Below are 16,835 nucleotides of genomic sequence, written 5' to 3'. Positions count from 1 at the left end.
TTCGGAAGACGAAGCGCCGCGTGTGTCACAAGGCAGGCGATTCTCATTACAGCCGGCGCAGGAGAAGAGGAAGCGGTTTGGGGAGATTAGTCGCCTCAAAGAAGAGGCGCTAAATCTCCCCGAATCGCCTGGCGTGGACTAAGCTTTAGGGTAAGGGCACACTGGGAGATTCGGGGAGAATTATTCGCCTGGTGACTAATCGCCTCGACTTTTGCGGTGTCCAATCTCCCCGAACGCCATCCCTCACTCTACGCTGGCTAAAATGAAAAATCGCGGGCGCTAATCACACGCAGCGATTCGTTTTCCGAAGCCGCCCAAAGTTACCTCATGAGGCAACTTCGGGTGACTTCAGAAAACGAATCTCCTCATTTGATTAGCACCGGCAATTTTTCATTTTAGCCAGCGGGAAGGCATTCGGGGAGATTGGTCGCCGCAAAGTCGAGGCGATTAGTCGCCAGGTGACTAAATCTCCCTGAATCGCCCAGTGTGCCCTTACCCTTAAGGTGTGACCTCCCTACAAGTAAAAGAACAATATCTATGATCTCCATAACTTAAAGGGGTTGTTCACCTTTGAGTTAACTTGTATGACATAAAGGTTGATATTCTGAAATAATTTACAATTGGTTTTAATTTTTTATTATTTGTGGTTTTTGAGTTATTTATCTTTTTATTCAGCAGCTCTGCAGCTTACAGTCAGAAATCTGGTTGCTAGGGTCCAAATTACGCTAGCAACCATGCATTGATTTAAATAAGAGACTGGAATATGAATATGAGAGGGCCTGAATAGAGAGGTGAGTAATAAAAAGTAGTAACAACAATAAATGTGTAGCCTTACAAAACATTTGTTTTTAGATGGGGTCAATGACCCCCATTTGAAGGCTGGAAAGAGTCAGAGGAAGAAGGCAAATAATTAAAAAATGACAAAAAAGAAAAAAAGGCCAAAATAAAAAGTTGCTTTGAATCTGTGATTCTATTACATACTACAAGTTAATTCAACGGTGAACCACCCCATTAAGTCTACAAAAAACAATTTAAACATTATATAAACCCAAAAGGATTTTTTTTCCTCACACCAATATAGATAAATAATATGTTGGTATCAATACATGATGCTATTTAATTATTATTACTAGAGAAAAAGGAAATAAAAAATATTACATTAAAGGGGTTGTTTACCATCCAAAACTTTCAGTTCAGTTGGTTTCAGACAGGTCACTAGAAATAAAGACTTTTTCCAATTACTTTCTATTCTCTAATATTGAAGTGTACGTCTAATTTTTCATCTTTCTAAAGCTGCTCTGGGAGACTGTAAACTGCTCTAAATTTATATATTTAGTGATACATTTCTTATCTGTTTCCCTGCTGAGCAGAATCCTAGAGTTTCATTACAGGCAGCTGTTATAACTGATACAATAGTTGCTAATGCTCCAGAGATGCTGCTGAGAAATGTATCAACTAAATGTTGCAAAATTGTAACAGTTCAAAATCTACACCTGAATCACTGAGCTGCCAGACGGAAACACCAGAGACGCAGACATTAAACATAGATTTTGGAAAACCAGAAAAAAAAATGGTAATTCCCCTTAAGGTTCCTCCCATTAACTAATGGTGTATGTCCTATTCTGTATTCCTGCTGAGTATAACTTACTATTACCCGGCAAACATGTAATCTTATTTTATATGATAATAGCAATGGAAGTTTGTGTATATGTTGTTGTGTTAAGAAAATCTTAAATAAAAACCTTTAAAAAAAAAATAAACAAATAAAAAATGGAAAGTAACTAAATTGTTTCTGGATTTAATTAAAATTGATTGATAATTCCAGATGCTACATCTAATAGGTTTTCTTAGTTAATAGCATAAGAAATAAGAGATCCCATACCTGTACACTGTAAATGTAGGGAGTCTTAGTTCAACATAACACTGATAGTGCCATAAACATACCACCACTAAATCTATAAAGCATTATTTTATTGTAGTTTTGTGTGTGTCTGTATGTGTGCATGTGTGTGGGGTAGTGTGATGAATGGAATTCTGTTTTAAGTAGTGGCAGCGACTCCCATTCCTATAACATCTGCATTTTCAGGAAACCGAGAACTATTCTTTTCACAAAGCTTTCCTCTGTTACGGGTTTTCCCTTGGTTCATTTATTTTGTAAGCAGATGTACTGTTGATCAGGGAATATAAATGCACACAACCTTCCTTCCATAAACACCTTTCTGTCATCTGTCTCTCCAACAACTGTCTCACATCAGTCTCTGACTGCAACAAGTTGAAATGGCTGTGGATAAAGCACTTGTTGTGATTGTTGGTCTGCTTGTCATCCTGGCCTATGTTCATGGTAAGTTTCTTATATTTACTACTTGCTGCTAAGTTATACTTCAGTTGCAGTTCATTTGCAGACACTTTGGTTCTGACATTATAATATTGTTGGTGTGATAAAACACTACTTGTTCTTAGCAACTTTTTAATTAGTCTTCATTTTAAATATTTTTTTTTGCATTTTCTGCCATCTTCTGACTCCTTCCAGCTTTCACATGGGGTCATTGAAAAAAAAATTGCTGCGTGTGGCCACAATTTTATTGTTATTGATACTATTTGTTATTCAGCCTCTGTTCTTTTCATGCTGCAGCCTTTCATTTAAAACATTGCCTGGTTGCTTGGGTAAACAGGACCTTTATAACAAGTTAACGGAAATTCCAAACTGCTAAACAAATAGTTAAATTATTGAAAAGCAACCAAATGACATTTGAACACAATTGCACATTGTCAACAAATATCACTTTGTACATCATACTAACAGTTTATTTAAAGATGAACCCCTAAATTGTCAAAAAAGGTATAGTTCAGCACTGATTTTCTGAAGCAAATTCATATATAAAATATTTATACAATTTGAAGGACAATTGAAAGAACAACAGGATTAGATAAAGCTATGAATTAGTTGTTTTAAGTATAATATAATTCTGATTAGTCTGTCGTCCTCCTTGCAAGGGAACCTACAGCATTCCAAGGATAAGGCTTAGGAATGTGGACATTTCTCCAGTTTTTTCATGGGAGGGGGTTAGCCTCTGGGAAAAAACACCAAAAACTGCCTGAGATACAAATCCAGAGGAATTTGCTTACTTGCAAATACCACCAACACTAGTGTGGTTTTTTTTTGCGCACTAGCAAGTGCCATTAAAAAGCATTATTGTACTAGATATTCTACAGAAATTATTTGTTTGCTGCAATGTAATCCTTGTGATGCCAGTGATGGAAGCTGAAATAGGAATGTTATTGCCGGCCAACCTTAGACAATTTGACTGGGCACGTAATTGGCTAGTAATTGGACTGGGCTTGCTTTAAAGGGGTTGTTCACCTTGAAACACTTTTTTCAGTTCAGTTGGTTTCAGATTGTTCACCAGAAATAAAGACTTTTTCCAATCACTTTCTATTTTCTATTTGACTGTTTTTCTAATATTGAAGTTAGACCCTTTAACTCAGGGGTGTCCAAACTTTTTGCAACGAGGGCCAGATTTGGGGAGGTGAAAATGTATAGGGGCCGACCATTGAGCCTGACATTCCGTGAACCATTAACATCATTTAACTAATTTATACAAGGAATCGATTAGCCATAGCAGTACTTTTTGGGCACATTAGTGAAATGATCTGACGATTTAGTTGATACATTTTTTTTCTTTGTCCCTGCTGAGCAGAATTAGTTTCACTAAAGTCAGCTGTTAGAATTGATACAATAGTTGCTCATATTCCACAGATCCTGTTGAGAAATGGATCAACTAATTGTATCAACTAAATGTAGCAAATTGTAACAGTTCAGATGCTCCTGGATCACTGAGCTGCCAGAAACTTCAAACTTTAAACTTAAATTTTAGGAAAATGGTAAAAAAATTAAAAATGAAAAGCAACTGAAAAAAGTCTTTATTTCAGATGAACACAACTCAACTGAAAAAAAAGTGTTTGGGAGGTGAACAACCCCTTTTAAAGCAAGCAAATGAAAACAAGTAGAAACTAAATAAACATTTACATCGTAATATTCACATTAAACAAAGACAAAGGGCAATTTAGATTACTTGTTTATTTATTTAGTTATGTCCCTGTTTTCCTTTACTGCATGTAGCCATGAATTATAGGTTCTTCTCTTCTAATCCTATTTAGCAGCAAAGTAGCACTTGCACGTTTTCTGTAAATTTGTGTGATTTTTTTTGGGATTGGCAGTTAAGGAACAGCTATCAAAGGCAGGCTACATATACTATATTTACTAAACATTAATTGGAACAGATAGCTTTGAGGATCTGAGCGCAAGTCACTATAGTGTTAGTGCCCAGTGAGTAAGGAATAAACTGCAATATTAATCCCTGCAGTTCCCATGGGAGGAGTAGGGTAACTCATATATATCTATTGAGGAGTAACAAAGTAGAATACATTGTAATTTTTGTATCCACTGTGCAAACTAGTTCAGGTGCTGTAGAAGTTAAACAATTAAAACATAACGTTTATTAATCTCACATTAAAAGAGTCCACGCTGACAAAACTCACCATTGGGGATACACCTCAATGATGCTGGACCATGTCCATAAAAGTACAAATAGATAAAAAATACATAGGATGGACAAGTAGGGAAATAGTGAGCTGATCACCATTCAGTCACTAACCACAAGAGTGTGATCAAAAGTAGGATATAGATAAATTAACCCCTTGTTCTTATCATTATAAAAGCGGCATAATGCCCAAATTTAAGTTCTGGTAGTGATCTCCAATGTATCCTTCATGAATGGCGTTGCCACTTGGTGCCCAGACCACCCTTTCGTTAGTTTCCCAGAGAGTGACTGCCTAGCTACGTAGGGAGCAGATGGGAGCTGGTCCCCCACTGTCCACCCCTGGCATAGGTGGATGTGAGATTAATAAACGTTATGTTTTAATTGTTTAACTTCTACAGCACCTGAACTAGTTAACTGGAGGTTTGCACAGTGGATACAAAAGTTACAATGTATTCTACTTTGTTACTTCTCAATAGATATATATGATTGTTACAATTGTTATAATTTAACTTGCGGGTGCACTGCTACTTTGTATTACTTTCTGTTACTCTGATAGTCAGTGAGTAGGGTAACTCCCCCCAATACAGTACACATGTCCCTTTAGCAAAACTATGTACAGTAGTCTCAAGAAAGGAGATAAGCTTAAAATGACTGAATTTTCATGTTATACCAGAACAACCTGAGCATTTTAATATAACGTTTCTCTGTTTCTATAAGAGATTGAAAAAAACAAAACAAAGTAAAACTATTGACAAAATATGCTGTTCTTACTAGGTATGTCCCCTGGTGGGAAACGACGCTGCCTGTGCAAAGGGAATGGTGCCAAAAGATTTGGCCTCAAATCTTTAAAAAAAGTTGAGGTGTTCCCAGTATCCCCTGGCTGTGAGAATGTGGAGATTATGTAAGTCAATACTCACTACAAATGGTGTATCCTTTGTACTACTTACATATCAGATTGCCTCTGGTTCCAAGAGTTTGCAAAGCATTTGTTTTCTAATTAGAATTTTCATTAAAGAAAGTGCAAAAAGAAACAAAATCATGCACTAATTCTTTCCCATCATGCAGCATTTTTCCCAATTTCATGCATGCTTTCATCTGAATATACCTTCCCACCATATAATTTGGGGCACAAAATTTTGTAGCACCTATAAAACAGGTTATTGCATCCATAATAATATTGAGGGAGTTGTTCACTATACTCCGGTCGGGCTTTTTTGGGCAAAACTCAAATTTTAAAATTTAATTTTTAATAACATTTTTAAAACTCACATTTTTTCAGATTTACTAAAGCCTGATGCAGCAAAAAGCCAGAATCTGAAAATCCGCCATCTCAGACCTACCGAGGTTGTGTATAAGTCAATGGCAGAGGTCCATATCCTATTTTGAAGTTTCTGTGGTCTGCACTGGAATTAGCCCAAAAATCCGACCATTTTGGGCAAAAATCCGAAAAATTCTGCTTTTCAGGAAAAAGCCCCAAAAAATCGAGTTATTAAAAAAAAATAAACGTATGATTCGGGTTTTCACTAGATTTTATCAAGTTTTTATCAAGTTAAAATCAGGTATTACTGTTTGATCATGGTTTCTTTATTAAAAAAAATAGATAAATTTGGATTTTGGTAAATAACCCTTCCCGTGTCACTGTAGTTTACTCAGTGGTAGGTGAAAAATGGTGGGCTCACTTGGCCCTCTACTTTTTATTGTGTCCAGAAAAAGCACTCCCAAGTAAGTGCCTTCTTGGGGTACAAGAAGTATATGACTATTGGTGGTGGACCTAACCTATGCACCTAATGTGTCTGAAATATCAGTTAGCATTAGAATTTAATTCAGTGCTCATCCACCACTGTTGAGGAAACAGTATTGATTTATGTACAGACCCCATTCTGTGCTTTGCTTCTGCAACTGTCCCTGATACGGAGCAGCAATAAAGTTCTCAGTGCCTGTTCACATTCTGTAAAATATAGTTATCGCAATATTGGGGCAATGTGGAATTCACACTGCACTTTTCAGTATACAAGTGACAAAGTGTCTATGGATATTATTTCCAGATATTGGCAATTTCTGCTGCTTTTTTCAATAGCAAAAAACAAAAATCCAGCACAAGGGTCATTTGTCACTTGGAATGTCAGAAAAGTTCTGCATTCAAGGCATACTGACTAAGAAAAGAAACATTGTTTGGTAGCTTAATTAACAGGCAGAACATATTTCAGCTTCATTCCCAGCTTATTAAACCCAGTTATGTTACAATTACAAATTGATGATTTTGAAGACTTCACAGAGATAACCTGCTTGGGAACGGATAACCTGGGTGCCCTGCATGGCAGTAGTGTGATAGATTTGGGAACTTGGTGGATACATGCACAGTGCCTCCACTTTACAAACTATAGACTTTGAGGGACTTAAACAGAAACAAAACTTCACAACAGTATATAGTAGCTATTAAAATAAATTGTACAGTATATACCAAAAAGGATAAGTAAATGAACAATTCAAAAAACATTGCAAAACATAGTTGGCCTGTCTGGCTAAACTGCTAGGCAAGGCTAGGTTCCCATGATGCCCCAGAATACAATGAAAGTTCCTCCTACAATAGGAAACAGGGCTTCTGAGAATTTCATATTCATATAATATATTTATGAATAATAAAGCCTAAACTGATCACCGGATGCACCACAAGTTGACATCAGTAATCAGAAATCCACTGGGAGCTTCAATTAACATTAACAAGGTTACAAATAAGATATACCAATATATGAAAAACAAGTGACGGAAGAATAATATAATATATAATACTCATATAGGGGGCTAAAAACGGCAAACTGGTATAAAAATACATACTTTATTTCTTATCAAATAGTAAATACATAGTTTTAAACACATTTATTTATGGCCATAAAGGTGAGGATCAGAAATATCCAGATTTAATTGTATTGGGGTGCAAAGGGAGTGAATGTGTGTCACAAATATCTGTTTATGTTAATTGCTAGCAGGCAATGGTGAATATACATTTGTTAAACAAAATAGTAATTTAAATATCCTTTCACCTCAAAGCTCAAACATTTATAATACACACAGCCGGGCACATTAAAAAAAATAGGGCTCTTCCACACAGGCTTTTCTTTTGCATGTGATGTGATTTTGAGATGCAAGATTGAGTGCACCACGCATTAGTTAAATGATGCCATTACAAACTGAGTTGCGTTTTACTGTGTATTATTTGACACAACATGCTGCATCCTCTTGCACTTGACGCATGTTTTAAAGACAATAGCATAAATGATTCTGTTTGGAACTCACAAAAAAAAACACATACATACGTAACAGTAACACACTCCAAAAGTCCTCACCCACAAATATTGTTGGCCACGCTCCAGGTACAAATAGATCTGAATGTGTTTGGCCTCACCATTATGTTTATAATGTCTTTCATGTGTTTTAAGATTTGTTAAGAAATAAAGTGTGTCCTTTTCTTCCAATTTACCTTTTGTGATCCCCATATGGGTATTTCTTCATCTCTTGTTCAGTTCTTTTCTGTATATTGAAAAACAAGTTTAGAAATACTGATTTAAGGTACTCTTGATGGGAAAATTTGATTATTTTCAAAAAATACCATTCTCAATTGCTCTTATTCATTTACAGGAAATTCTACCTTTTCCAATGTTTAGAAGCAAAGTAGTCGATGTTGCTGTTTTTCCCTAAAGATTGGTAATTTAGACTCACCTCTAAATGGGCTATGTTTAATACTACTGACAATATCCTCCCAGTGGTGATTCCATGATAGAGCATCTTTCAGCTGGTTTGGAAGCTAATCCTCCCTTGTTGTTGGCGTTGGAGCTATAGGTCTCTACCCTTGGCCAAACTCAGCAGAGCCTCATTGCTTTAAGTATTCCAAGTAGTTTCTCCACAAGATTGGAACTGGGACCAGCCTTTGGAGTGCTTCTCTCTTCTGTCCCAGCAGTGTCCCAGCATCTACCAGGCTATTCTGCCTCATGGCCAATCAGATTACTGGTTTGCCAGTGACACATCCTAATGAATATACCAAAACCCTAATTGGAGCAGACAGGTGTTGCAAGGCTTTCCTGTGTTTACTTGATCTAAAATCAGATAGCTGTGCTATTTACTGATTGGTTTACAACAGTTCTAATCCCTTTTCTACTATATCTCTGTAACTAAATGGTGTAACCTTTATATAATGTTGTTTATTGCAGTGCTACACTGAAATCTGGCCATCTCATTTGCATCAATCCTGAATCAAAAACCATCAACAAACTTATTTTTGCTATGAAAAAGAAATGGTAAGTGTTCTGAAAGCAGAAAGAAGTCATAAAGAAAAAAGTGGTTATTCAAACGAGAAATGCATAATGAACTTCTGAACAGTGGGACAGTGCAATCCATGAAGCTAAAAGGTTCCCTCTTTGCTAGAGGTTAGTGGTAGACAACACACAGGAAGGCTTTAAAATATTTCTAATAAATCTAAAGTGAACTGTGCATTTAGACCAAAAGTAAGATCAATACTTCAACTGATCATGGATCAATCACTGTGCCTATAACTCAGTATTTTGTTGGTTCTACAGAGTGTCAAGGATGGGGCTTTCTCCTGTACAGTATGGGGCAGATTTATCTATTTACCAGATTAATTTAAGTGTAAAATCAGAACTCACCATAGTAAAATTTGGACACTTTGAGGCAGATATATCAAAATGTGAGTTTAAAGCTTAATAAACAAAAACTCATCCATGTTCTATTCACTCCTATGGTATTATTAGAACCATATTTATCTAATGGTGAGCAAGTCGTTTCAGCAAGTCCAGTTGTTTTTAGATTGACCTATACTAGATATACCATGACCTGGATGAATGAAAATCTTCATAGTCAGAACGTGGGTGAGTTTTTATTTATTAAGCTCTAAAATCACATTTTGATAAATCTGCCCCTTTGTATTCAATCACATTGGACTTTTTGAGGCATATTTATCAAATGGTGAACTCTAACTTTTACAAATAAATACACCTCTATAAGAATGCATGGGAAGTGGTGGAATTTTACTGTAGTGAGTTATAGTTTCTTATTTAACACTCATAAATTTGCCCCTATAAGGGACCAATTGATCCTCATGCAAATTTGAGTTTCTGTAATCTAGAAATTTTCTAGGTCCAATATAAAAATTCAGTATCTATAAACTTGCAAGTTCATGTAGAATCAATGGGAGTTGTATTAGTAAAATACAACCTTTTTTCAAAAAAAATGTTTTAATTTGAAATTTTTTTTTCAAAAAGTTTTTATCCAAATGAGTTTCCAAAACAGTTTTCTAATATATAAATGAACATTTAAGTCTGGCAAGGTTTTCATTTTTTTTAAATTCGTTTTTATTATTACGTATTTTTTAATACCATTTATATTATTTTAGATAGTTACTGTATATTATAATCATAATAAATGCATTTTATTTTATTGCTGCAGGGACCACAAATCGATTGGCTAAATGAAAAGAATGGCCCTTACTACAAATGCTTCCGATAATTGAAACTGCGCATTTTATACATTTGCAACATATTAATCAGAACTAACAATTACTAATGCTTCGCAGAATATAACTAAATTTTTTTATATTTTATGAAATATATATACCCAGCTTTACTATTGATTAAAGCAAAGCATTCAGAGAAAAAAGAAAAAAAAGTAATAATAAAGTACACTTTTTCAATTCACCTGTATTGTAGTTGCATTATTTAATCATATAGCTTGTTTATAAATAAATTACATATTTTTGCTATTAGAATTACCACTTCCTTTTCAAAATTATAAAGAAATTTATACATATTAAACCTATTTTATTGATTATAAATTAAATTTACTGTATATATATATATATATATATATATATATATATATATATATATATATATATATATATATATCAAGGGAAAGTTGTGATTACCACTAATTTTTTAAAACCAATAGGCGGGGGGTACAATGAGGCTGTGACCACAAAATTCATATAGACAAATACAAGAGTCCTCTGCACTCAACCCATTATCAATATATTTAAGACAGCGACATTTTGTGCATACTGCTACTGAAAAATGCCTTACCCTTTAAACAAAACAGGGATTGTTTGTCCATTTATTGCAATATATTTAAGCTGGCCAACTACGTCAAAGTCATCCCATATCTGGCCAGTCCTATGTCCTATATTACCAATATCTTAAGGCAGGATGGACCAGGATGAGCATATTATAATGTCAGATTTTGGCTTGACATGTCTGGATCCATTATCGGCAAACCCATTACTCAGAAAGCTCAGAGTTAGGGAAAGGCTATCTCCCATAGAGTAAATTTTTAAATGAAATAATTCACATTTTTTTAAAAAAAATCTCTGTGATAATAAAACAGCACCTTGACCTTGATCTTAGCTAAGATTCTGTTTTCCCCCAATAGTGGATTGTGGTGGACCCCAGGTAAAAGATTTTTTTAACTAATAAAGAATTTTCCAAGTCTTGAGAACATTATAAAGGACAGACTGAGGGGTGTAGGGCTTGTCCCAGTGGCGTAACTAGATGTTACTGGGCCCCAAAGCAAATACATTTTAGGACCCCCAACATATCCAGAGGTTGTCCCGTTTTACTAATATTTTTTGGGGCAAAAACTCCAAAAAAAAATGTACGATTTGGGGAAAAAGCCTGAGAAACCGTAAGATATGATTTATCATACAATTTTTTAGGGTTTTCCCTGAACCGATTAATTTGAGCTTTTTATATAATAATTAAGATCAAATCGGGTATGGAAGTTTGGTCGTGTTTTTTTTTTAAATTAAAATAATGAGATAAATTTGAATTTTAATAACCCTCTAAATATTAAATGTTATTATTAGCTTTAAGATATAGTGCTGTATATTAAGCAAAGACTATCTGAAAAGCCAGTGTTTTAAGTTTTCCACATAACAAATTCAGTTTCTGTATTTCCATTTCTATTAAAATAACAGCTTAAATGTCATATGTCAAACATTCTTTCTTAATATTGAATGGAGAATAAAGCAAAAAAACACAAGTGGAATAAAAACAGATACTCTTTTAATCATAGTAAAAAAATGCATAGAAAACCCCTTGAATACACATAAATGTAAGCAATTTACAACATGTTGAATCCAACATAATACAAAAGGGAATCATTCATCTTTTATTACACAGTAAGAAGTTGGCTCCTATGCTTGGGAGAAAGGAAAACAATACAAAGATTTCATTTCTGTACAATATTTACACTTTACAGGTAATTAATTTGCAATGCTGCAATTATATTTTAGCTTGTTTTACATGTATAAAATGTCTTTTTCAATAGAAACATGTCAAATTAGCTTTAATCTTAATTTTTTGTGAAAGCTGTGATTTTAGATGGTTATTTATCAAACTCCAAATATCCGAACCTCGAATAATTAGTAGTTTTTGGAGCAAAAAAAAAACTACTACAATTTTTTTGAGATTTATTAAAGACCGATGCTAAAAAATTCGAAACCCTGGCATCTAAAATCTCTCGAGATCCTGTATAAGTCAATGGGGAGGGTCACAGTGTCTGCACTGATGGCCGTACCGATATCCGATGATTTGGGGTTTTCTCGAAAACTCAGAAAAATCTTAGTTTTTGCAGAAAACTCTGAACAATTCTGAGTTTTCGGGGCTCGCCTGATGCCTGATCCTATTTTTTCAGGTTATTTTTCTTCATAAATAAGGTCCATTTGGGGATTCAGAGTTGCTCGGAGTTGGATATTAGAAATACTGAGGGGTTGAATAGCCCCTAAATGTTCTTCACTTGGGTTCATGATACAAAAAAGATCTAGTAAAGATGCACCCCATCTATATTTGTAACACTGTATATGGCTTAGGATAAAGAGAATATTTCGGTAGCTGCTTTAGTATTTTCTTTTGTACATTCCAGCCAGCAGAATCCATGTAGCTTTCACATGATGGCATAGAGTCCTGTCACATCACAGCTTTACTCATATCTAATTACTTTAATGGACTGTAGTTTCCTAAGAAAATAATGAAACAAATGTCAATTTGTTTTAAGCTCAAGAACTTTTATCTGCATTAAAGGTTGAACACTGCATCTCCCCCACAAAGGTGCCAGGTCTATCTTTTAATAAGCTGAAACATGATGTCTCTGATATGTCAATAATGAATATGAAATTAATTATTAGCTAAAAGCAGACTTAGCAATTATTATTGGTTTTAATGCTTTAAATTCCACACATGGAAACCATCAATTTACTGCGGTGGTTGTGAGTAGTTTTTAGCTCAATCTCCCCTTGGATGGTAAATTTTTCAAGAAAGAAAATGTGAAAACATATTCCAAGGTCATATCTAGCAGAAGTAAATCTAGAACAACTGGACTTGCTGATTAATCATTGAAGACGTTTCACTACTCATCTAATCAGCTTCTTTAGTTCGGTTGAACTGAAGAAGCTGCTCGGATCAGTAGTAAAATGTCTTCGATGATTAATCAGCAAGTCCAGTTGCTCTAGATTTATTTCTACTAGATATCCAATGACCTGGATGAATGAAAACTTTCATAGACAGTCAAAGGTCATACTTTGTGAAAAGTTTTCAGAAATGTACAAATTATTTCCATCAAAATCCAGGATGGAACAGAACCACTTGTCTTTTGTAGAATAAAAATGCCTTTATTGCATAATGCCCCAAACCATTTTGCAATAAAGGCATTTTAATTCTACAAAAGACAAGTGGTACTGTTTCATTATGGATTTTTTGTATTTGCCAGAGGAAAGTGACCATTGGGGAACCTGCACTACAGAGAGAACTGACATGTTGTACTGACTACCTTCTGTTCAACCTGCCAGAAAAACTGGAAAATAAGTCAGGGAAATGGAAGTTTTTTTTAAAGCTGAGCTTTAATAACCCATGTTTATTCTATCTTCTATCATTTCGTGTAAAAATGTGGTATCACATTTAAATATAAATATATTAATACATACCCCTTTGCAGACAGAATTTCATTCAACAATTTTGCTTTCGGACTGAGGCATTTCGTTTTTTTGCTGCCTTTTATGGTGGCCCTGTAACGAGACTGGGTTTTAATGTGCTGCAATGTGCCTACAAAAAATATGTATACCTTTCCTAATGAAACACAAAGGAGCAAACAGAAGAAACACAAAATCTGTCCATCATTAAAATTTACATTTTGCATTAGTACTTAAATGGCTCATAAAATAAATCTTCATATAAAGCATGACAACAACACAAACAACAAATTGTTTTTACTTTTATGGCCATATTTAAATAACATACTGTATTTGGTAGGAAAATTCAGGGATAAACATTACAGGTATAGGATCTATTATCTGGAATGCTTGGGACTTGGAATCTTTCTGTCATTTGAATTTAAGTCAGGTAAAAATCATTCAACCATTAAATAAGGCCAACAGGATTGTTTTGCCACCAATATGGATTTATACAGCTTAATTACCATCAAGTACTGTTCTATTATTTTAGAGAAAAAGAAAATCATATTAAAAATGTGAATTATTTGCTAATTTGGAGTCTACAGGAGAATGCCTTCCTGTCATTTCAGAACTCTCTGGACAATGGGGTTCATATTCAGGATCTCATACCTATACCATGTTTAGTATACAACATCTGAATACACAATATAAAACCAACTGTACAATAAAGGTAAACAGTTCAACAGTGTCTACACTCTATTTTAATATGTAGATGCTTGATTGGAATTTCCATATAAACTTTCAAATGGACCAGCACACCAAATCACTGTATGTCCATAGTTATTGGCCACATTGAGGCCATATATATATATATATATATATATATATATATATATATATATATATATATATATATATATATATATATATACATACATACATATATATATATATATATATATATATATATATATATATATATATATATATATTATAGTAACAAAAATTAAGGCAAATTTTTACATGATACTACAAATTAATTTTAAGTTAAACTATACCTTAAGAGAATTTACCTGACAATACAAAGAGGGTGGTATAGAGATACAGTTCGGTATACAGTATATTTGCACAGGTTAGCATTTAAATATGTAATAATTACTGCTATAATTAAAATGATATTCTTTCAAATTTCATACATTTAAATAATGTAATAGAGAATGAAAATCATGGTTACTTACACATATTCAACATTTTCACATCTAGAATGCACCGGATAGACTTCAATTTTTATCAGGCCTTTCAGACGGAGCTTTTTGGACAGTTTTTTGCATAAACAGCGTCTCCCACCAGTACCCTGCCCTAAAAAATATACAAAATACCCTTGTTACCTTTTGTTTTTTTTTTTTAGAAATGCAGGGCCACATCTCACCAGAATAATATTAAATCCTCATAGGCATTATTGTATAATAATCTTTAGGGCAAAATAATTTTCCTGTGTGGTGCAGTTTTATGCATTACAAGCAAAGTGTTTCTCATTAGGTCTGTCCCCATGGAAAAGGAGATCAGTGAAAACACAATAAAAATTGGTCTTAACTTCAGTGCAGTGCACACACAGCAAATGCATGAAAAGGAAAATTCTGTAAATGCCATCTATTTGTGCACCTGTTCTTATGTGGTGCTAGTTAGTATTTGTAGCACTGAACATACATTTTTGTAGGCAAGGGCTATTACCATGCAAATTCTGTACATATATATATTACAAAGTTATGAAAAGCATCATTAGTTACATGTTATGCTGTTCCTTTTGTCCTATATTGGACTAAAATTGATGCACCAAATCACTGTACCTTCTATAAGAGCAGCGCAGAGAATGAGGACACAGAGGATGATAGCATATTTGCTGGCCATGCTGCCTTCTTGGAGATCTCTCAGTGTGAATCTGTGATTGGAAGCAATGCCCATCTATTTATATACGCTTTACCTCTGCCTTTGTGTACATGTGCTTTCTTGACAATTGCATCACTGATTTGATAACAAGTGTGCTCCATTTCCTGGAAAAGGTGCAGAAGTGAAAGTAGAGTTTTCTACTTCAAGCAAGAAATCTCACACTGAACAAACAATAACATATTTGAATTCAGGAGGATAATGTTTCAGTTGACTGCTAGTTAGATAATTCATATAATTCCTGTCAATAAAGCCATTTCCAAGCAGTCTATAAAACTTCACAGGGCTTATTTATGAACAATGCATTGCAATTGTTACAAGTGAATGTATAAATAATTGTGCCTATATGCATGTAATACACTGGGAGGCACATTTATTCAGGGTTGGACTGGGGGGCTTGGGGACCACAGGGGATACTGGCCCCTCTCTGGCCCCCCCATGCCGCTCTGGTGCTGGGTATGTGTGTATGCACGTCAGTGCGCACTTGTGCAGCGCCACGTTAGTGTGCATACGCTAGTGCACAAGCGTGAAATTTTGATTTTACCGCGACCCCCAACAAAAACGGGTTGCGCCACTGAGAATCCGATCTGGGTTTTTTCCCAGTGTCCCTCCGGTCCAGTCCGAAACTGCATTTATTAAAGGTCGAATTTCAAATTTATGTGAGCTTTTTCAAACTCTATTAAATTCGAATATACTCGAAATTCGACTGGGAGGTTATTTGTATAAAAAAAATTGAATATCTAAAACTCAGACAAATTTTACCGACTCGAAAGACTCAAATTAAATTAGACTACACTCGATTTGAGTTTTCTCTACGAAAAAAACTTGAATGTCAGAAGGGCTACTAACATGTCCAAATTGGAGAGTTTTCATCATAAAATTTTTTTTAAAAATTCTAATTTTAAAGGGCGAAGTGGCTAACGCCAGGGTAGCGAAGGAGATAGACGTTAGCGGTGCTTCGTAGTCTAACGCGAGGCAAATTTTCGCTCGGGCAAATGGACGTAACTCTACAAATTCCCTAAGATGTGGATTTTACTGAACGTTACCTCATTCGACAGACTTGCCTTCACCAGCTCAGACCAGACGAAGTGCAATGGAGTGGATAGGACTTCCTCAATTTTTAGTGCAAACTTTTTCTAAATCCCAAAAAATCGCTGGCGTATTTTCCTTTTTTCTGAGTGATAGCTTGCAAAGGTCCATAAAAATGTTTTTTGGGTAACCGGGTTCTCCCCACCATTTTGTAACATATGGAATATAAACTATACAGTGGGCTCATGTGTAGGGCGTTATAACAACTCTATTTTATTTATTAAGTTTCCCTGGACTTGTGTATTGTAATGTATTTGCTGCAACATATACGTCCATGTAACTTTATCACTTCCCGTCATATGCAAATTAGG

The 16,835-nt window shown here is 34.7% G+C and overlaps 2 protein-coding genes across 2 annotated transcripts; one reads left to right on the top strand and one right to left on the bottom strand.

Moving 5' to 3' along the window:
- The first annotated feature begins 2,153 nt into the window (after positions 1-2,153).
- On the top strand, positions 2,154-10,246 carry cxcl10.L (C-X-C motif chemokine ligand 10 L homeolog). Its single transcript, XM_018252587.2, has 4 exons — positions 2,154-2,341; positions 5,316-5,442; positions 8,747-8,833; positions 9,999-10,246. The coding sequence occupies exons 1-4, from the start codon at positions 2,278-2,280 to the stop codon at positions 10,018-10,020; spliced, it is 300 nt and encodes a 99-aa protein (XP_018108076.1). The 5' UTR covers positions 2,154-2,277; the 3' UTR covers positions 10,021-10,246.
- Positions 10,247-11,591: 1,345 nt separating this feature from the next.
- On the bottom strand, positions 11,592-15,447 carry LOC121403335 (C-X-C motif chemokine 11-1-like). Its single transcript, XM_041591080.1, has 4 exons — positions 15,339-15,447; positions 14,730-14,850; positions 13,525-13,605; positions 11,592-12,561 (listed from the first exon to the last, which is right to left on the bottom strand). Exons 1-4 carry the CDS (start codon positions 15,397-15,399, stop codon positions 12,525-12,527), a joined length of 300 nt encoding a protein of 99 aa, XP_041447014.1. The 5' UTR covers positions 15,400-15,447; the 3' UTR covers positions 11,592-12,524.
- Positions 15,448-16,835: the final 1,388 nt, after the last annotated feature.

The sequence above is a fragment of the Xenopus laevis genome, chromosome 1L (assembly GCF_017654675.1).
Source record: "Xenopus laevis strain J_2021 chromosome 1L, Xenopus_laevis_v10.1, whole genome shotgun sequence".
Taxonomy (NCBI): domain Eukaryota; kingdom Metazoa; phylum Chordata; class Amphibia; order Anura; family Pipidae; genus Xenopus; species Xenopus laevis.
Note: the sequence above shows the minus strand (reverse complement) of the source record. Positions and strands in the feature narration are given on the sequence as shown.